At 37.5% G+C, this 22,671-nt stretch overlaps 2 protein-coding genes across 2 annotated transcripts in view; both read left to right on the top strand.

The window, feature by feature from the left end:
* LOC129249165 (dual specificity calcium/calmodulin-dependent 3',5'-cyclic nucleotide phosphodiesterase 1) overlaps positions 1-22,671 on the top strand; it is a gene marked incomplete at its 5' end in the record, with an annotated part of 130,223 nt that overhangs the window by 12,197 nt on the left and 95,355 nt on the right. The window contains one exon of the mRNA XM_054888830.1: positions 6,832-7,476. Within this exon, the coding sequence (XP_054744805.1) occupies positions 6,832-7,476 (645 nt within the window). The remainder of the gene's footprint in view (positions 1-6,831; positions 7,477-22,671) is intronic.
* On the top strand, positions 8,812-10,810 carry LOC129249166 (polycomb protein esc). Its single transcript, XM_054888831.1, has 4 exons — positions 8,812-8,995; positions 9,056-9,177; positions 9,235-9,406; positions 9,470-10,810. The coding sequence occupies exons 1-4, from the start codon at positions 8,921-8,923 to the stop codon at positions 10,385-10,387; spliced, it is 1,287 nt and encodes a 428-aa protein (XP_054744806.1). The 5' UTR covers positions 8,812-8,920; the 3' UTR covers positions 10,388-10,810.

Below are 22,671 nucleotides of genomic sequence, written 5' to 3'. Positions count from 1 at the left end.
TGAACAGCTGCTGTATCTTCAACTCTGCCGCTGCGCTACTGTGCGAGTTAGAAATCCAGTACCCTGAATTGACTTTCTTTTGGATAACGCACGACAGCTATACAGTATTTTCTTCTTCATAGCAGGCTCCACAAAAGTAACTCTGCGGGCACTTAGTACTTCTGTGCACCACCTGATAAGAGTCTGAGAACTGGTGTGCGGATGTTTCTTTCCTAGTAGTAGTAGTAGAAGAGACCTTGCGATTTTCCCATGTTTCGCGCTGCTTTTATAAGTTTGCAGGTACTGTTGTATTCACCCCTTTTCTGTTGGAAAAATTGTCTAAAGATAGATAAATAAATTACTTCGAGGTTTGCGCGTTGGTCTCATGGTTGGTTGGCGCTCATGGTCTTTTGTGCCGTCTGCTCATCACAGTACCTCATCCAGACCCAGTTCCCTTATTAAACTCAGGATACAGCTGAGCGACACAGTTATACGCCTGTGTATTGGAACCCAAATTAGCCAGATGCCATTGTGCGTTTCTAGTAGATTCAGTTATTCGATACACTCAAGGCCAGTGAGAATTTAATCTCACAGGATTATAGAGCCTTGAGTGCAGCCCGACCGTCGCTCATAAATTTCTGTCTAAGTTTATCTCTGCGCATAGACAGATGGCATGCATCTCCGCTTGTAATATGCTTAAAAAACTACCTATTGGCACAGAACACCTAATTCTGGGGCCATATATTCCAGTACCTATGCCTTCTAGTGACTTCGAGCCATTGGTAAACAAAACTCATACGAATTTTGCATTACGCCAATTTTTTTTTTTTTTGTGTTTTTGTTTTTTTTTTTTTTGTTGTGATAAACACAAGTTCTGCGAAAGTTTGATATCGAATTATGGATACAAATATTGATTTAAAAAGAAACATTTATTTGGATCACCTTGTATGTATGTGAAGAGCATTTAATACAGCATTCAAAAAATTTTAAGTAAAATTCGCAGGAAAAGATTTATAAAGTAAATACCGACTTACAACGCGTTTTTCCGATTAAATTTTCAGTTCAAAGTAAAAGTAATTTAAAACTAGATTTTTCAAAAGTTTTATTAAAACATCATTTATTTTCTTTCATATAATATAGGCAAATAAATTATAAAGCGCATAAAATGTCTAAATTCATATAATATTTTATGCTAGACATGAATTTGTGGCTGTGGTTATTGAAAATGTTGAGTTTAAAACAGTGGAATCACAAACGTTTAAATAAGCTTCTCTCTGCCCTAATGGAGAGTTGCAGCCACCATAACTTACGTAAACCTACGCAAAGTCTCTCTACTATTTTAGAGTAAATTTTATTTAATTTGACCAGCAATTAAAATACGAATAAACGATTATTTTTAAACCGAAATGATGTTTTCAATAAAGCAAAAGCATTTCCTGCTTAAATTTCACTTAAAATTGCCATCATTTGAAATGCAAATTTAGGCTTTCGTCAGTTAACTCATTGAACATTACGAAAATAGCGAAACACCAAAAACAAAAAAAAAACATTAGCTGTTAGTGCAACAAAAATATCTAAGTGTGTGTAGCATTTTAGGCTCTTAGCATTTAATTTAATGAATATTTATTTCGTTTCTACTAGTAAGGGCCTTGAAGCGTCAATGGAATTTATCGCTTTCCTCCCTCTACTATTTAACTCTTTATGTTTGTTTGTATGCGAAAGCGAAACTTTTTAAGAGTTCTGTCAAAACTGCACGAAATTCAAATAAATCGCTTTTTCCATTAAATTGAAACCCAACCAAGAAAATTGAAATGCGCATTTTAATTCAATTCGAAGTGCAACACAAAAGCAATCCATAAATTGATAATGTGGCCCGCAAACAGTTTTGACAAAGTTCTGAATGTCAAATAAAGTTGAACATAAAAGTATTTAATAAATTGAATTTCCAAGTAACACTATTTTCCCACTTAGGAGGCATAACTACTACTTTTTTTCTTTTTTCAATGTGATATCCTAAGTAAAATTCTTTCCCGCTACTAGTCTACAAACTTTTGCGTGTTTTATAAAATATATTTGTGTATATATGTAGATATACATACATACATCGTTATAGACATGCATACATATTCAGCTAGTTAGTTGAGTGGTGCTTTTGTTAGTTGTTCAGACTCCACCTCACTCCTGGTTGCACAAATACTTACAATAAATAAAAAAAACAACAACTTAAGCATAGAATAGTCTCTCTCAACTTTTTACCTCAATTTAAGTATTAGAATGCATAGAAAATACAACAACATGATTTTTCAATGGAATCTCTGTGTATGCACTCTATTTTTCTACCAACTTCCTCTACCTGCATTCATTCTATACGCAGTGAAAGCCAAAGCATGTCTTAGTTTTCACCTTGGACATCTGCTTTGCCTTAAAAAGTGCATATACACCTTTTCAACGCTTATCTTTTCGCAGAAGACAAGCTTTTGTCGCACTGCCTGCCAACCCCTTAATCACTCCCACTCTCTACTCCTCTCTCTCTCTCTCTATCTCTCTTCATGTCTCTGGATCTTTGTGCCTATAATATGCTTCACTCTGCTACGATTACAGTTAGCTACATGTCAAGTCAAAACATGATTTTGTATTTTTTACCTAAGAGGTGGAAAAAAAATTTAAAAAAAAATGTTAAAAAAATGTAAAATGTGCAAGCAGTATTTGTTTACCATGTAACCTCTTCTCAGTACTTTTTCAATTCACACGAAGGACCCAGTACCTACGACTTATACATACGCATCCACATATTGTGTCATCTTCTCATACAATTCCGTACATACTCGTACATAGTCATTGTACTTTACATACATACATCTGTAAATACAGCCTTTTGTCGTCAAAGTTCAACATCAGCTCTACATACATACATGCATACATCCTTACTATGTATTATTATTTGTAAAATAAGCAAACAGGAAATACTCGTATTTTGGCAAATGGACTAGGATCGTAGAGGCGGAAATATACATAAATAGCATGCATGGAAATATTAAAATAACTCTGTGTGAGCACAGCTGCAAAAATTAGCGTGTCTTATATTTGAAAATTCAGCATTCGAACATTCCTGCAGAAAAATGTTTTCCCTTTTTTTAAGCATTGGATGTTTATGCATTGCTATAGACTACTTTTAGAGGCGTTCCAAAGTTTGCTGAAGCGTGTAAAGTATTAAAAAATTAGGAAGTGCAGATAAGTAGAATCGAGTGTAAATATTAAGCGCAGATTAAAAAGTATATTGAAATATTATAAAGTGTATATACCTAGTATGATATACAAAAAATACTTCATATCTTCAGAAAAAAAAATCAGTTTTAACCAACAGAATGCGAAATAGCAACTTTCAATTGAATTTATATGCACTTTAGTAGCTCAATTTGAATTAAATTTAATAAAGTCGGATTCGTGCGCAATGTTGGTTATTCACTGATTATAAATTATAATTATAGGCCACGTGTAACAGATACAGCTGTATGTGTGTGCATATGAAAGTTAAGCCAATTGCTTTAACTGGCATACGTAAAAGTTGCTACCATCCAATTAGTTGTACTTAATTGAAAATAAACTCGTGAGCGGAATGCTGAAAGGTAAATTCGGAAAACTTTACGTTCTGCGGCCACTTCAATAACCGCCTAAGGCGAAAATCATGATTTTGGAAATAAGGCACATTATAAAGCCACAGCCGTTGAAAAATACTTAAGAACGATGCCCAGTTTTCTACATTTGAGACTTCTTTGAATAAAATGACTTAAATATTTGCATATCAGGTTTATTTTATAAATTTAAAATTTTTTGAATCTTTTATCTAAGAAAAATATATAATATTATACATTTTTTTACTTCCTTCACAAAATTGAATACAATTCGAAAACCCTTCAAGAAAAATTCTTAAGAAAGAAGCAAAATAATAGTCAAATCATAAAAAATGCAGGCGAAAGGGAAAATTATACATTAACATTTTGTTGAAAATCCACTTTGCTTCCATTTTTAATTACTGCTGCCAGCACCCTTTCATTGACATTATAAAATCTCTACAACGTTGAACACAAATGGATTACCATGCTGCCTTGGTCTTTTCAAATAACTGATCCAAATTTGTGATATTCTGCGAACTGCGTACATTTTTTACGTCGTGCCAAAGATGTTCTATGGGATTTAACTCGGTTGAAGATGCCCAATCCAGAAAAGCGATCAAATGGTCTTCGAAAAACTTTTTTGCCACAAAAGAAGTGTGCTCCGGATCATTGTCTTTTGGAAACTTTCAAATGGCCGATAAATTTTCTTCCGCATAAAATAGCATCACTTTTTGAAATATCTGAATGTACTTGACTCACGCCCATGTTACCTCCAATACGATGAATTGATCCGACACCGTTCCACACAAAGCAGCCCTACACCTTTATTGAGCCTCTCCCGTGCTTTGTGATTGGTGAGATGCACTTGGGGTTGAATGCTGCACGTGTTGGACACTGCACGCCATTCGTACCAACTGCATAAACTCTATGTATTTTCGTCTCTTTGCTGAATAAAATAAAACGTCAGTGATTTTGAGTCTAAGAGCAAATTCAATTCGGCGCTGTCGTTGCGATGCTGTTACCAATGGCTTCTTCCGTGCCAGTCGATCGCTAAGCCTTGCTTCTACCAATCGAAGCACAGATGTTTTTGTTGGCATTATTGGCTTTCCAGGTGCACAAAATTGTTTCGCTGGATGTCAGCAGCACTCATCCTGGGATCCTGTTTTGACAATCTAGCGGTTATCCTATCAATCTGACTAGTAGTCTCTCGCGCTTTCTTTTTTCTGGAAACGTTTTCGGCTGTTTTATGCTCAGAAAAATATGTCAAAGCATTATGAACCATCGTTTTTAAAACGTTTAATTGTGCTGAAATACCACTGTAGGGTAATCCGCTCTTTTTCAACTCTATGATTGCTTTTCGAGTTTCAACTAAATAAGGTGCTGTAGGATTACTCCAGATATTTTATTTTTTACTTAATTACCAGTTCCAATAATAAACAGTAAACAATTCACAAAATTTTGCACGAAGACCGAATCGTTCTTAAATATATTTCTCGCAAAAATATCAGTGCTGTTGCTAAAACGCAAAGAATCAATCAAATATATTCAAACGCAAAAAGTACCGTTACGGGACCGTACTCGATAAAGCATGAGAAATATAAGTAGTTGGCAACGCATAGTGCTTAAGTATTTTTCAACGGCTTCAAATTATAAAAATGTGAAGAGCAAAGGCGTACATGAAATAAAAATGCGCGAGTATTGTGAGTAACTTACTTGAGCATACGTTTGGTATAACGCAATTTATGCTTAAGTCGATTTAGACGGTTATTGCTGTCATTGCTTCTGGCCATATGACTATCGAAGCCTATTATGAAACATCGTAGATCAGCATTTTTAAGTATCAGGCACAGCGTCATCTGAGATTAAAAATAAAAACTTTTAAGTATTTGACTGTTTTCATGTACAAGCAAACATTTTCAAATACACGCTGAAGAAATTAGGTGTTTCAGCTAGAATAGGAACTTGTTGTTTATTCACCTTAAGTTAAGTTTAAGGGGAAACAATATGGGGAAAAGAATCACCAGCACTTGATCGATTTGTAAATCATCGAAATTCTAAATTTGTTATGCGGTTTTTTTTTTGTAAGGTAAGGTTTTTAATAAGTCTAGCGCGTGAAAGGCATATTTTATTTTTTATTTGTATAATAAATCTGCTCACATATTTAGGATGACCCAAAAACATGTTTTTTCTTGATGCCACCGCCTAAATTTGTTCTATGACCAAAAAATTAGGCAACCTATTTTTTATTTTTGATTGCTTTGAAAATTATCATTGAATTGCCACTTTTCCGTAAATGTGGTATAAAATGTTTCTTGGTCAATATTATTTAATCTTATCTTTTAATGCGCTTTACAAATGCCCAAAAAGAATTATATCTTGCGTTTTTACTTAAAAAAGTTACGGTTTTTATACCGACCCAGAAAACCCGCAAAATTTTAAAATTACAAAAAAAAATGTAATTATTTTTAATATTATTATTTATTAAACATTATTATTAATTTCAAAAAAAATATATAATAATTTATTTTTTAATTTTTTTTTATTTTATTTTATTATTTTTTGGGCATTTGTGTAGAGAAATTAAAAGTGGATATTAAATATTATCGATCTGTAAGCGTTTGTTTTTTTGTGAGCTTTTAAAAGTTTCATTAAACAACAAGATATTTTAATCCTCACTGTAAAGATATTATACTTGTCAGCTAAAAAAATTGTTACTATATTTATTGTACCTACAAGAATTATGGGCTTTTATATACAATATTTTTTTTTTAATTGCCTTAAACAATAACTGAACTTAACACTCTCGTTAGGTGATACACACAACTGCCCCAGATTATGAATTCTATCAGTTCATATAAAATGATAATAAAATCGGAGACATTTCAGTATTTACCTATGTGCTACTAACCCAAAAGTGTAAATTAAAAAAAAGAAAAAAACAATAAAATGATTTTTTTGTTTTTCCTTAATTTAGATTTTCAAAAAATTTTAACTAAATTTCTTTTCTCTCTTTCTGCACTCTCATTGAATAAAAACAAATATTTGAAACTAAAAATTCTGCTACCCGAAAATGCGCACCTGCTGCGCGCCTTTCTTGTACTCTGTGTGTGTTGCTGTTGCTATTACTCACTGCACACTGCTGAAAATTTCGCCAAACCAATCAACTTGAATTAACTAAATTTGATAACCGCATAACCAAAACACTTTCGGCCTTCAAATCCGCCTCACTCGCTAACAGTCAGCAGAAGCGCGACGCGGCCGATTCGCATCAGCGTTGCAGTGGTAATTGTAAAAATGAAAATTGTAGTCAACGCAGTCACGAGCAGCATCAGCCACATAGTTGTGGCGGTGGTAGTGGTGGTGGTGGCGGCACAGATAGTAGTAGTCACAGCAATCAGGATAATAACAATTTATGCAACAGTTGTAGTTTACGCACTGATAACCAACAGCAACAACAACAACAAAGCAATGCGTCTGACAATCAAACCAGTATCGATAGTCGCACCAAAGGAGTGACATTGGCACCCCAAACGCATAGTGGACCCACAGGTCCGCCGGACACTATTTTAGAAGCAGATTCGGAAGCCGAAGCTGCAGCTGCAGCGGAAGCGGAAGTAGTGAAGTCAAGCACACAGACAGAGCACGGCGAGTCAAGTGCTACCGAGGCAGAAATGACGACGACTGCGACGACGGCGACGACGACGGGTGCAACTAAAGTGAACTCTGCGGATAGTAAAAATGAGAATCAGTGTAGAGGCGGTGGCGGTGATGGTCAGAGTGTCGGCAGCAGTAGTTGCAGTAGTAGTAATAAAGCAACCATGCAGAGGCAAAGGCGCTTGCGCACACCAGTCTGGGCGAGGTCCATGTCGTCGACGAATAAAACGTACATAAGATCTTATAACGTTCAATATTTATGCAGATTTATTGTTGGCACTAATTTGTTCAGTTTTCGTTGTTTAACTAAATCAATGATTTGATCAAATATATTGTATTATGACAGTTTGAATACATTTTCGTTAAATAATAACCCGATAATACCATTCTGTTCGTTGAGTTACTACGTTTATTTAACCTGCACACTACTAATTTGTCTAACAAACAATTTGTGAAAACTAAAAGTATAAATAAAACACGAATATAAAACACACACTGTATAATACTGTAACGGTCTTTTTGGCATACCTGCTGCGTCTCTGTCTTGCTCTGATGTATATGTCTTCTCCAAGCATTCTATTTTCCTCTATCCAACTGTAAAACTGTCTAACTCATTCAAATCTATAAAACTTTGTACAAAGCTTCTCAAGCATTCTCCGACATATTACTAATATTCTAATGCTTTTTTCTAAGAGTTACCGAACTTCACACTGTATAAGTCCTTGACTTCCGTTCTAGCTAAAAATTTGTCGCATGTTTTACTCAAAATGTAGATATTTAATCAAACGTAAATATTTAATTAAACATAGACGTTTAATTGTAGCTTATTTTTACTAAGTATGTGTATGCGCACAATGTTTTTTCTTTTTTTTTTTTGGAAAATAAAACATCTAATGTTGATTGCATGTTGGAAAAGTTTACATTTTTATGTGTTATATGTAAATAAAAGAAAAAATATGTTTATCAGGGACTTATAAAATAAAATTATCTATTCAATATGCAACAGGTCATAAAAGACCATGAGGTCAAAGTGCAAACCTCCAATAAATCTAAATATAATATTCAACACGTTCAGTTGTCTATGTAGTATAATTTAAGAGCAATTTGTGTATATAATATCTGAAACAGTCTATGAAACCCTGAGAAATGTGAATTCCTCCTCTCTGAGCAACTTGTTTTTAATGGCAATTCGTGCCGCATTTCAAATGCTCACTTAACCTTAAATTGCTGGTCGAAGTGTTAACACTTAGTACTTAATTATTATTTCATAAGTTTCTTACGCATAATATTGCGCTAAATATTGTATAATTTCACCTCTTCCATAAAATGTGTAATATAAATATTTATATTTCGAAATTTCCATAACTAATTTTTCAAATTGTTTTTAAAGCCCAGAAAGACAAACTATAAATATTAATATAAACACATACCTGAAATAGATGTTTTTGTACAAGCTATGGCGTGCGTGCAACCCTGTGCGCTGAGTACGCAGTGAACACAGCCGTTTATGCGCTCAGCTGACACACTTGACAGCTAAAAGTTGCCGCCAAAATACAAACAAATCAGTAGCGGCTAACATTTGGAAAGCGCGTGTGATTTTGAAAATTATTTTGCTTAAATGGTTGTTCTGTGAAACAAAAGCTTTAAATACTTAATTAAGTTATATATTTAAAATGTCGAAAGTAAAAAATGATAAGGTTCCGGCGAAGGACAACGCGCAGGGTGAAAATAGTGACGACTCGTGTGGTGTAAGTGGAATTCGTTTAGATATTGTGGAAATTATATTCTCTTGTTAATTGGATTTTAAGGACGATACAGCCAGCGTTAGCACTAATAACACTTCGCGCAGCAAGTCACCTACCGTGCGGCGCTCCAAAGGCCACAGGCGCAGCAACAAACCGAAAGCACGAAAACCGTCATACAAATACGAGTAAGTTTTTTGTTTGAGGCGAATATGTTTAAATTTTAAATGACTTGTTGCCTTTAGCTACCACGTCAAGGAAAATCACGGACAAGCCATTTTCGGCATTAGCTTCAATCAGTGGCTGGGCAACGATGAGCCACATATTTTCGCCACTGCTGGCAGCAATCGTTGCACAATTTATGAATGCCCACGCCAAGGTGGCATTAAACTGCTGATGTGCTACGCTGACCCGGACGTAAGTTAATGCATTTTCAATTTAAACGCTGTCTAGAAGGTAATCAATCTTCTTCAATTGCAGCAAGATGAAGTATTCTACACATGCGCGTGGTCGTACGACATTAAAACATCGCTGCCATTGCTTGCCACTGCGGGCTATCGTGGAGTTATACGCGTTATTGATGTACAAAAGAATGAGACTGTAGGCAATTATATTGGCCATGGACAAGCCATTAACGAACTGAAATATCATCCGCGCCAACCGCATCTGCTGCTCTCCGGCAGTAAAGACCATGCCATACGACTTTGGAATACACAGTCACATGTTTGTATTGCAATTTTTGGTGGCGTCGAAGGTCACCGCGATGAGGTGCTTTCTGTTGACTTTGATTTTCGTGGCGAACGCATCATGTCCAGTGGCATGGACCATTCATTGAAGCTGTGGTGCATAAACACAAACGATTTTAAAGAGAAAATCGAATTGTCTCGTACATTTAATCCAAACAAAACGCAGCGACCATTCCCAACAATAATGCAGCATTTCCCAGATTTTTCTACACGTGATATACATCGCAACTATGTTGATTGTGTGCAATGGTTCGGCGATTTTGTGCTATCTAAATCATGTGAAAATTCCATAATCTGTTGGAAGCCCGGCCAATTGCATCAAGGGCTGTCACAACTCAAGCCAAATGACCCATCATGCACAATTATAGCAGAATTCGATTACGATGAATGCGAAATCTGGTTTGTGCGGTTCGGCTTCAACCCCTGCCACAAAATAATTGCGTTGGGAAATCAGCACGGTAAAGTGTATGTATGGGAACTCGATCCAAGCGATCCAGGGCATACGTACACAAGTACACTAAATAATCTAAAGTGTAATTCTCCTGTGCGGCAGGTAGCGTTCTCACGTGATTCCACAGTACTGGTGTATGTTTGCGATGATGGCAGTGTTTGGCGTTGGAATCGCACCAGTGTTGTACAAAAGACGCCATAAGGACCAAAAGAAGGGGAATTAACGGTTTTATAGTACTTAGTCATCGTAGAGGCAATTTGCTATAAAATAAACTAACCAAAACGAAGATACCAAGTAAAATATACCAAACTGGGAGAGTAAATGTGCGAAAGTAAATTTCGAATATGGATTAATAATTTTAGTTATTAAGTTAGTTTATATAAATTTAGTGCAAAAAATGTAGTTCATTCGTGTATTGTGGCTTGTAAAGAAGGGAGAAATTATGTGGGATATTTCTGTAAAAAATTTAAATGATTTTATGAGTGAAGCATTTCCAATGGAAATTCAAATTGTATCCATAATTTGAGGTTAAGTGGCAGTTTTTATTACATTTAATATTTCAATATTTTTTGAAAAATATCAATGGATTCTAGTTTTAAATAAACCAGGAAGTTGAATAAACCTGCATTAAGACTCATTATTGCAGATTAACAGTACAAAAATTAAATTTAACCCTTTTGCACCACCGCTCGAAATCCGCGATGTACTCAAAATACCTTTCGACGGCAAGGCTTACTGTCTGTTCTAATGAAAAAGGATGTTACGGGACTACCAAAATTATTTATTTTTTCACAAACTTTAACAAACAAATAATTTATTGCGGATTATTCCCTATTTGGTGATAGGAGGGATTTTTCCACTGTCGAACTATTCCGGTCTTGGTGGTAAGAGAATTTTTGTTCGCGGATTATTCCGTCATTAATAACACAGTCCTGCGAGGGTGAGTTTCTAGAATGGCTGTACTTGTTTCTTGTAGTTTTTTATGCGCTGAAAACGAATCTGACCTTCAAAATGCTCCATCACGTCAGAATTTTTGGTAAATGAAGCCTAAAAGGTCAAAAAATTATTGTACGATTTTTTAAAAAAAAGTTATGACATTTTGAAATTAACAGTTTCAGTTACGCCAATCGTTGGGTATAACGTCTATTGGCGTAACTGAAACTGTTAATTTCAAAATGTCATAACTTTTTTTTAAAAAATCGTAGAATAATTTAAAAAAATGGGGTTTAAAGCTAAAGAGTTGTACTATGCAACCTTTTCGTCGAAAATTGAAAAAAAAATTATCAAAAATGGCTAAAATGGCCATTTTTTGACCTTTTAGGCTTCATTTACCAAAAATCCTGACGTGATGGAGCATTTTGAAGGTCAGATTCGTTTTCAGCGTATAAAGAACTACAAGAAACAAGTACAGCCATTCTAGAAACTGAAAAAAGTTACATTTCGCAGGCCTGTGTAATATATTCCAGAGCGCATTTAACATTTTTGAAAATATAAATCCCCATAAGTTTTAATATAAGGTTTTGGACTTATAAAAGCTGAGCTGAGTCTTTGTTTACCAGCTCATCAACTTACAGTTTAACTACAAGCATTTTATTATATTAACTAAAGCCGGTCAAAATTAGTTATAGTCAATAGTAGTCACCAATGTACATAATCACCCTGAAAAATATTTGAAGTTTAAATAAAAAGCGAAAATCGCAGTTAACATTCAAGCAATATCTGAATACTCGCGAAATCTCAGTGAATAAATCCATACCACTCGTCTTCCAACAACTCACACAGAACTGTCGCATGCGCCAACCTGCCCACCTACATAGGAAACGACACCAACAAAAGCCGGTGATAGTCAGCAGTGGTAGTGTAGAACGTGATCTGATGCCGTAATTAGTTCCACTCCACATTCGCCAACTCCACTGCATATCTACTGACAGCCTTCACTTTGCCTCTTTCACTGCGCCATCTAAGGAACTCGCATTGCGCACATCATTAAGTACTCAATGTAAGAGCAGGCTTCTGGGCTACTTGTGTATGCAACAATTGACCCAGGGTCAAAATGAATGGACAGCGATGGCAATTCAATGCCGCAAACACTAAAATGATTGAAAGTCACATTGAATGTGAATGCACTGCTAATAGGCCGGATGTACAAAGTAACTCAAAACGGCCGTAAATGCGAAGTCGAGACCAATTAGGAAGTTGATTTTGATTAGTTAGGTTTGTTTTTTTTTGCACTTTGATAGCCGCAGGATCAATAGTAAGCAGGAAGTGATGCTAATATTGTGTGTGAATGGGTTTATAAGGGGAGTGCTTGTTTATTGTGTACTGAAGTGCTTTAGAAAAAACGAGAAAATAGAGATTTATTTGCATTGTTTTGACAAATGTGTTGAGAGAAACAAGTTCACATAAGAAGCAACAAAAACAACATAATTTGTATTAGGTAACAAGAGAGTAGCCAAATATAAATGCAGCAAAGTTATAAACGCACTGTTGTTATTGTTGTTGTTGTAGCAGCAGCAGCATAGACATTCCCCTTACATGCACTGGGAGTGACAGTCCTTGGCCGGATATACTCGTATAGTAATGGTGCTCACACTCACCAATGCAAACGTGCGCCCATATCAACTGGCATGATGAAACTAATGAGAGCCCCCATGTAAATGAATTCTCACCACCGTTCCGTTCCGTTCCGTAGTATCGTAAATCATTGCTTCGTGGTGTCACTTGATACGGACGTAGAGGCGTACACATTTGGGCGCTGGTGAGTGTGAGCAACAGAAATCCGGGCCGATCCTGTAAATTTGTTTTCCTTAGTAAGGTGTGATGTTGCCAATATTTTCAATAAACTCAAAGATCCTATTCGGTATTGGATCAAGTAACGTTTATTGTTCTATATTTTGCATACTTTGACCTTCTCATGTTTTAAAAAAATTCCAATCTATTTGAAATAATTTTATGCTAGGAAATTGCGTGCTAAGGGAGTTCCATGAATGAAGAATGGCATCGTTCAACTTTTCCTTTGCATAGAACTGCTTATTTCCTCCACGAACTGCTCGACCAAATTCATCCCACACATTCTCCATGATATTGAGATCTGAAGAAATTGATATCCACTCAAGAAAGAGGAAAATTTTGGTGGCCACTGTTAAGCAAATCCACTCAATGTGCGACGAGATGAATGACAGGCAGCATTATCTTGCTGAAACACAATATTTTCGCCAGAGTGCACACTGAGAAATGGCAGCAATTTATTCGAAAGTAAGCTAAGAAATTCATGCGTGTTGATGGAAAGTGGATATCGACCTCTCCAAGTGTCCCACTCCATCAGCATTCCACCGCCAAAATTTCTTTTTGAAATATATCTTGGCTCTACGCAAATCTCTCTCCAATACTTATTAAATCTATCTGGCCCATCTATGTTGAATTTCTTTTCTTTAAAAAGGATAATCTTAAAAAAAAGTTTCTAAAATTTGGAAAACGTATACATTTTTGGAAAGCTGTTATATTTATTTTATACTATCAGATTCCAAACCGATCCATATTATAACGAGCGAAGGTTTTTCGGCTCATTTTGTCGTCGGCGGTAAATTTTGGAGGTGGTAAAATGGTTGAAGTGCCGGTCTGGTACTCCTCAAGCAGCACTAAAGCGCCGTTTTGATAAGACAAGTTTCATAAAAATGAGTAAACTACTGGTATACCAATTAAATTAAACACGCGTTTTTTAAAATGCTAGGTCGACACTTTTGAAGTGGATACGAAGCCTCATCATCATCATCTTCACCATAGTAATTACGGGATGAGCTAGTGCCTCCTGCATAATCCCGCTCCATATGACTCGGTTCATTGCGTTGCTTCTTCTAGCATTTATAAGGCGTAAATCTTCCTCTGCTACCAGCTGATACCGCATCGAATACTTTCAGAGCGGGGCGCTTTTATCCATTCAGACGACATGACCCAGCCAAAGTAGCACCTGTTGGGAAGAGAGATTCTTCGTTGGATTTCAAAGTTGACATTGTGTTACTGCTGTTACCTAATAACCGAAATTTCTTACAACCTCGAAATCATGTTGTTGTTGTTGTTGTTAACAGGCAATTGGCCGGCCGATTCTTAACTATGCTGCGCCTGTCTGGTCGCCTGGAACTAGTGATTCGCAGTGGACAAAGCTACAGACCTGTCAAAATACCGCCATTCGGACAGCGACCGGGTGCCTCCTGATGTCACCCATCCAACACCTTCATAACGAGGCACAAATGCTCCCAGTTGCGGAGCACAACAAATTGCTCAGCAAGCAGTTCCTGCTCGGATGCTACCGTAGGTCTCATCCCTGCAGACACCTGCTTGAGCCCGAGCCGCCTCCCAGGCACGTCAGGACACACCTCCTTGACTACACTGGCGAAATCCAGGACAAGACTGACCGTAACCTACTGGACCGGACAGTATTTAGACAGTCTATAAACGACATTCACCGGGAGACCGTTACCACCTTCATGAACTCCCGTCCTGTGAATGCCGTAATCGGAGTCCAACCACCACCTATTGCAGATGAAGAGCTCCAGCTTCCCCGTGGGACCCGTGTAACACTGGCACAACTACGATCTGGATACTGTAGCAGGTTAAACTCCTACCTATCCAGAATCGACCCCGACATACCAAACACATGTCCGGCATGTGAAGGTACCCCGCACGACACTAACCACCTCTTCACATGCACCCTCAAACCGACTCATCTAACCCCCCTCTCCCTCTGGACCCAACCTGTCGAAACAGCATGTTTCCTGGGCCTACCCCTAGATGAGCTAGACGAAGACGAACGATGATGTGCCTACACTGACAGGGCTACCTATACTGTTAACAACAACAACAACCTCGAAATCATAACTGTCAACAGTGACGTGGGTGATGAAACGCGAGTGCGCCGACTGCTTGTTTGATGACAGGATGTACTTTTCTTAAAAAAACTGTGCCGGAGCGATTAAGTTCTACAGCTCGCACGATTCTTTTTCAGCGTCAGGTTAAAGAAGACACGCGACAGCGAGCTACCCTATCTGAAATCTCGTTTGGTATCAAACGGCTCGGAGAAGTCCTTCCCAAATTTGATAGCGCTACTGGTATTGAACAGCGCCATTTTGCATAGCCGAATTAGCTTTGCGGGAATACCAAATTCAGACCTAGCGGCATATAGGCAACTCCTTTTCGTACTGTCGAATATAGCTTTAAAATCGACAAGAATATAATGTTTGTCGATTCTTTTTCTATGAGGCTTGGCGTATTGTGAATATCTGGTCGATGGTGGACTTTCCAGGTCTAAAGCCACACTGATAAGGTCCAATTAGTTGGCTAATAGTGGGCATCAGCCATTCACACTGATTGCAGGACCACCCTTCTTGTGGACTGAGCAGAGCATACTTAAATTCCAATCGGCAAGCATACTTTCACCCGACCATATTTTGCATAGCAGTTAATGCATGCACCTTACCAGCTCGTCGCCATCACGTTTGGGTAGCTCAACCGGCAGTCCGTCAGCGTTCGTGGCTTTGTTGTTCTTTAACCGCGTTATCTCGTTTCTCCCCTCATCATGGTCGGGTAGCGGAATGACAATCCCATCGTTAACGATTGGGGTACCTGGATCTTCACATTATCTGTGACATGCACAGTTGTCACCATTTAGCTGGTTTGAGAAGTGTTCTCTGCATAATTCAAGCTAGAACCTACTAATATAAAGGCAGAATTCAGAATTGAATAAACTTAAAAATTATAAGATTTTTGTGGAACCTTCGTTTTTCTGGCATCGCTGTTATTCTGGAACATCTAAATTAACTATCAAACTGAGAAACTAGGTCCTCAGCCAAGTCTGAGGTTAGAGTTGGAGCCACAATAGCTTTTGGCACTCCACTACAGCCAAATTGAAAGTATTCCCACATCCCGGAGCAAACAACCATCCGCTGTTTGAAGGCTCACTACCTTCTCTCCACGCAATAAATCATAGGACATAGGAATACTCAAATGACATATGGGCTTTTTTTAAGTTTTTCTTAATTTAATTTCAAAGTTTTATTTCAAACTACTAATTCTTGTTTTCTCATTGAGTTTAACCGCATCAAAATTGTTGCCGTTTAGTTTGCAATAATCGGCTGGTTAACCAAACAGCTGATTTTGTCTTATCGATTTTCGTTATGAAATGGGCTACCGAATAGCAAAATCGTTAAAATTGTGGTTAAGGAAAAATATCAATGCAAATATCGTTAAAATATTGTATGTTAGTGACTTCCACTACAGGATTCGTTGTGTAAAAGAATGCATATGCACAGCCAGTTTTGGCAAACACATTTCGCTTTCTACCAAAATTCTTCACAATTCAACTAGTACCGAAAAACTGGCCTTTAAAAACTTCTAACGGAAAATCCCCTATAACTTCATTCATTACGTAATTTTGATTTTATTTTCTAGTCCCCAACACCACTCTCGAAATGGCAAAATTGTCGACAATTTGTATAATTGGCTTCAACTATAAATTTGGATTTTCTCTACAGGCCACTCAATGCTGCTCACGCACTCTTCCAAACTTCCACAACTCACGGTTAAGTGTGCTTCTTTTATGGGGCAGCAACAATATTGCAATTGGCTTTAGTTACTGCAGCAGTGGGTAGTTGCGTCGAGTCCCTGTTGTCCTATCCTCCTCCACTTTCGCATTCTTACGCTGTCAATTCATTTCAATTGGCTTGCCATGCCATTTGAAAAGAAATTGTTTCAATTGCGTTGTCCGTCCATTCCAACTGCGGGACTGGGTTGGCTTCAAACATAAAAGGGCAATGCCTTTGCTACTTTTTTCGCATCGCCTCCATGCTTTATCATTTTTTCTCTACAAAGTGTAGTTAATTTGATTGCGATGTTTACTTAGACTTTTGAATTTTTCGAATGGAAGAGTTAGAATCTTCAAACGCAACGGACAGACGTGCCGATGTATTCTTGCTTGTGTTAATTTTGTTGTTGTCGATTTTTTGTAACAACTGATTTCCCACTTGGATTTATGCGTAGCAACATTGCTGCTAAGAAAACTAAGTAAGTGACGTTCAAGCGAATTAGCCATTACCCGTTTGGCGCTTGAGTGGAGTGCCATGAAGCATTCTGCTAAAACAGGAGCAGGACGTTTCTTGAATTAAAATAAATTCATATGTAGGTAGAGTTGACATATAAATCCACTGGATTTGTGTAGAGGGTTTTTAGCAAATAAAACGCCACGCTTGCCAATACGTGTTGGCGAGTTTTTATTTCAGCCGCTCTTAACATGGAGAGCAGACGGTGTTCGCAGCCGCCCACTGGAGGTCAGGCATTGCTTAGACGAGTTTTTATGGTTGCGCTAATGCGTATTTAGAGGCAGCATTGACTTGCCTCGTCGGTGCTGTACTCCGCTTGTGGTATTTAACAGGTTCGCTTGCCCACAACTTCTCTTCCACGCTACGTATGAGCACTCGCTGATTTTCCGGGGGTGCTTATTTGTGAAGGTACACTTATTCATTTATATCTAAAGGCCATTTCACTATCCGCAACCTACGACCCGTCCGGCCGCTTCCAACTCGGTGTTCGCAGAAACTCTTCCATTCTGAATCCGAAATGGGTACAGATGGAAAATTAAGAGTGAAATCTATAAATTATTTCTGTTTTCAAAGAAAATGAAATAAGTTCAGATCAGTATCTATTTCTTGATAATTATTGTAAAATAATGCAACGATTACAATAATCTGAAAATTTATAATTGGCACTTGCTTTTAAATACTTTTCTCCAATTTAAGAAATTTTTATGAAGGGCCTTTCAAAAGTGACGCCTAAAGGTACCTCTTTTGTCTGTCATCTTTGCTATTTTCATGTAGATAGATGTACAATTTTACACGATAGAACAACGCGTTACAATTATTGAAACTAATCGATCTTTAAAAATAACAAATCGCAAATTTCGTAGCTTATTTTGTGGAAATAACCGCCCAAATGTGTGGACAATTCAAAGGTTGGGAAGAAATTTCAAGAAACTGGCTCTATCGAGGATAGAAAAATGAAATGAAAAATGAAGTCCTATTGGGAATCATCATCATCAACATTCATAGCACTGCAGCTCGTTGTGAGCCTAAGCTTCCTCCACAATTCTTCTCCTTACATCTCGGCCCATAGACAGATTACGAAAGTTGGTCACTCCTATACTTCTTAGATCACCTTCAACGTCGTCTAAACATCGCTTCCGTGGTTGCCAAACCGCACAACGTAATAAGTATGTCTAACTCGTCATTGTACCGAATGCGGTAGGTATCATCTTCAAATCGTACAGGGCCATACATCGTTCTGAGAATCTTAGAAAACTTTCGAAACAAATTAGTCGATTTTGATTAAAAATAAACCTGACAATATCAAATTTTTTAGATGTTTTATTTTAAAACAACAGCTAGGCGCGTCCTTTGAAATACCCTTTAAACGCTAATCCGTAAATCACTAGCCAGTAGCAATTGGAGCAAAGGCAAAGAAATATTATATACGCTGAACCCATCTGATCGCCTCGTGCTAGTTATTCGCAGTGGATTAAGCTTCAAACCTGTCAGAATACTCCCATCAGAACAGCAACGAGACATTTCCATATATCTCCTCTGTAACATTTCCAAAACGAGGCTACTATGCTCCCAGTTTAGGAACATAGTAAAATGTTCAGCAAGAAATTCGTGCGGGGTTCTTACTGCGCGTACCACCCCTGCACTTTGTGGAGGCTGATCCAGCCCCAGACGAGTCAGGAGATATCGCTTTAGCTACATTGACGAGATCCAGGACCAAACACAACTGCAACTACTGGTCCATAAAGCTTATAGACAGGCATTAAACGACATTCATTCGGTGTCTCTTGTCACCTATCAAAACTTCCAACCTCCAAATACCAACCACAACCCATCGCAGACGAAGAGCTTAAGTGGCCTCGTGAGACCCGCGTTATTTTGGCATAATTACGTTGAGGATATTGCAGTAGTTAAACGGCGACCTAGTCAGAAACAACACGGACGACTTGTGAAGGTACCCCACACGAGGTTTATCATCTAGTCACATGCCCCCTTAAACCCACTAGCCTAACAACCATTTCCTATTGGACCCAATTCGTCGAAGCAGCATATTTCCTGGGCCTATCGTTAGATGAAATAGACAATCGGTAACTACACTGCACTTGCAGGGCTTGATGAACTGCTACAACAAAAACAGCAACAAGGTCATGACAGTCGGTACTACCTTCCCGGAACGAACTCTATTTATGTATGCGCCTTTGTCAAAGACTGTCATTTCAGCAGCTTTCGCCTAACAATTGTGTTACATTTGTATGCTGCTACAACAACAGCAACAAATCCACCTGTACTCTCCTCAAAATAGAGTGCTTAGTATTTAGTGTCCATTTTACGATTAAGTGAATCTCTAGCAGTACATTTTTTGTGCTGCTTGAGAAGTGCATGATGTGTCGATATGTATAGCAGGTAACACCCTTATCCCTAAGCTTAATGCGTAAAGTCAATGAATAAAAATTAACTATTCCACTTTTGAATTTTTCAACTCACCTCTTTTCTAGTTTTTAGCCTATTTAAATTTTTTCCACTTCGTTCTACTTAAACATACCTATGCACATACATATGTACGTAAAATCTGTATATATGTAATTTTGATTCATTTGGAAGCAGCTATACTGGCACCACTGATAGACACTTAAAAGGAGTCAAATTCTTTGTTGAAGTCTGCGAGCTCATTTCTTGAGCACGTTTGCAATGTTGATTCACATATCTGCTTCTACCCTGTGCATGTATGTGTAATAATATTTACTTCTGTATGTATATGGATATGTGCACATACATACATATATTTGCTTCAGGTACATAAATACGAGCAAGCTTTATCATCTCTCTGCAGGTAAGACGAGAGACAAATTCCTTTTGTTGGGTTTCACCTTCCACGCAAGTTGATTGACAATTTCTTACTTCCTTTTTCATATACTTCTGTGAAGATTGGCAGAAATTCAGAAAATTTAATTAAACTGCTACGCTCACAATTTCTACGCAGTAGCCAGCTTTCGCTTTAATAAACAAATTCGAAAGCTCAATTTATTTCTCAGATTGAAAACATTTTTTTCTTTTTGTTTATATGGGGAAAATATATTTTTCAAAACAGCACGTATTCTGTGGATTGTTTGATTTGTGGAGTGCCTTTCAATTATTCACCTTGCTTTACTTAGTTTCCTGAATAAAATAGAAATCACGAACGAAGTATTAAAATCTAAAGAAAAAAACGTGGATGAATAAAAATAATTTTCTACATTTTTCTGAGACTCCAATACATAGCCCACAACAGCAGGAACTTGTGAATTTAGAAGTAGGTTAGAAAATACTGGGTTTTCCGATAAGAGGTGTTATTTTGATATTCAAAGAAAAATGATGTTTTTTAATATAAATGATCGGATGCTTATTTCATTATAAAGAGGAAAATAGTGGAAAATAACATCAGGCGAACGACCACCACGACCACGCTTACAGGACAATATCCTTTTCATGAAATTTTCCATAACCGAATTGCAAAGTGGCTGCCCTATGTCCTCGATAGCCTCACGAATTCGATCTTTGAGGGCTTGAATCGATCCTGAGTTGTTGGCGTAGATCTTCTCTTTCACGTGGCCCCAAAGAAAAAAGTCACAAGGTGTAAAATCACGAGATCTCCGTGGCCATAACAGACAGATAACACGGTCCGGAAACTTTTCCCGTAAAAGATCAATGGTTTCGTTGCTTGTGTGGCACGTAGCGCCGTCTTGTTGAAAATAAACGTTGTCCAGATCAATACCATCCAAGTCCGGTCATAAAAAATCGTTAATCATCTCTCGATAGCCCAATCCTATTCAAAATAACCCCTGCTATTGGAAAACCATTTAGTTGGATAAAAAGCTTGATGTAGCGAAAATGAAAGTACTCATCGACCTAAAAAGTTAATTTATATTCCTTTAATGCATCCCTAACCCTAATTGCCCTAGAGGACTTCAACTACAGCTTTCCTGATGAATGCTGTAAATTCCTCAGTATAAGTAGATGAACTCCTAACGCTTAGAGGTTCCACTATGTATGCAGGTACAAAAACACTTGTAACTCTGTCCTTTATTCCGAAAATGAAAGCAATCTATCAGTATATTTCTCAAAACATACCGCGATCTTCAAGGGAAGTACTAAATGGACAAATAGTTATGGTATTAGATTTGATATACCTACTAGTCAGGCGCATTTTCGTTTCACGGTAGAGCGATTAATAAATGGCAAGTGTTTTTAGAGGGCTGCCTATCTCGATATTCCTTACGCAAACTAATTCACGTACCTGATCGTTATACCACCTTGATCAAAAAGTTTCCAAAAAACCACCAAGTGACCTTCGGCTTCCTCTGCTTCCACCAGCTGGTACCGCATCGAATACTTTCAGAGCCAAAGCATTTGAATCCATTCGAGCGACATGACCGAGCCAACGTAGCCGCTGGATCTTTATTCGCTGCACTATGTCTATGCCATTGTAAAGCTCATACAACTCATTGTTTCATGGCCTGCGATACTCGCCGTTGTCAACGTGCAAAGGTTCATAAATCTTACACAAAATCTTTCTCTCACACACTCCAAGCGTCGCATCATCGGATGTTGCCATCGTCCAAGCTTCTGCGCCATACGTTAGGACGAGCATGATGAGAACCTTATAAAGTGCGAGTTTTGTTCGTCGAAAGAGGACTTTACTGCTCAATTGCCTACTTAGTCCAAAGTAGCACTTGTTGGCAAGAGGGACTCCACGTTGGATTTCAAGGCTGGCATTGTTATCGGTGTTAATGTTGGCTCCTAGATAAACGAAGTCTCTTACAAACTCGCATACGCAATGACTTTGAGAGAACCAGCTGATTCGCACGGAATATTTGGATATTTGTTTCCATTTTATTGCCGTATTGTCTTTATTTTTTTTATTATTCTCGAGCGAATTTATCTCACTAAGCCATTGAGACATTAAATTTTAGTATACGTCTTTTCCATTTTTTATCGAGTTTTAGCACTCTAGTATTTTTTAAGTGAATGCAGCACGGTGTGAAAATCGCATATGTGAAGTCATGTGATCTCAGATGTGGTGAAAGTTGGCAATCAACTGAGCGTTTCTATATTTGTTGGGCTTCACAATAGGTCTGCTAATGTAAAAATGATCCAGTAAATTGCCCGTAACTTATTTTCCAAGTATTCGCACTCAAAGAGAATAATATCAAAAAAATACATGAGCGCAAAACCAGTAACAATTTGCAAGTTTTATGAACAGCTGATTAAATTTTTGGCAAAATCACAAAAACTAAAATTTTTTCAATTGAGCTACCTCGTATTAAATTAAAAACAATAAAGCAAATAAAATGCAAAGTAACGAGTTTAGTCATGACATGATTTTATTTTATCCATAATAGTTTGTTCCAATTCATCATC

Source organism: Anastrepha obliqua, chromosome 5 (assembly GCF_027943255.1).
Source record: "Anastrepha obliqua isolate idAnaObli1 chromosome 5, idAnaObli1_1.0, whole genome shotgun sequence".
NCBI lineage: Eukaryota > Metazoa > Arthropoda > Insecta > Diptera > Tephritidae > Anastrepha > Anastrepha obliqua.
Note: the sequence above shows the minus strand (reverse complement) of the source record. Positions and strands in the feature narration are given on the sequence as shown.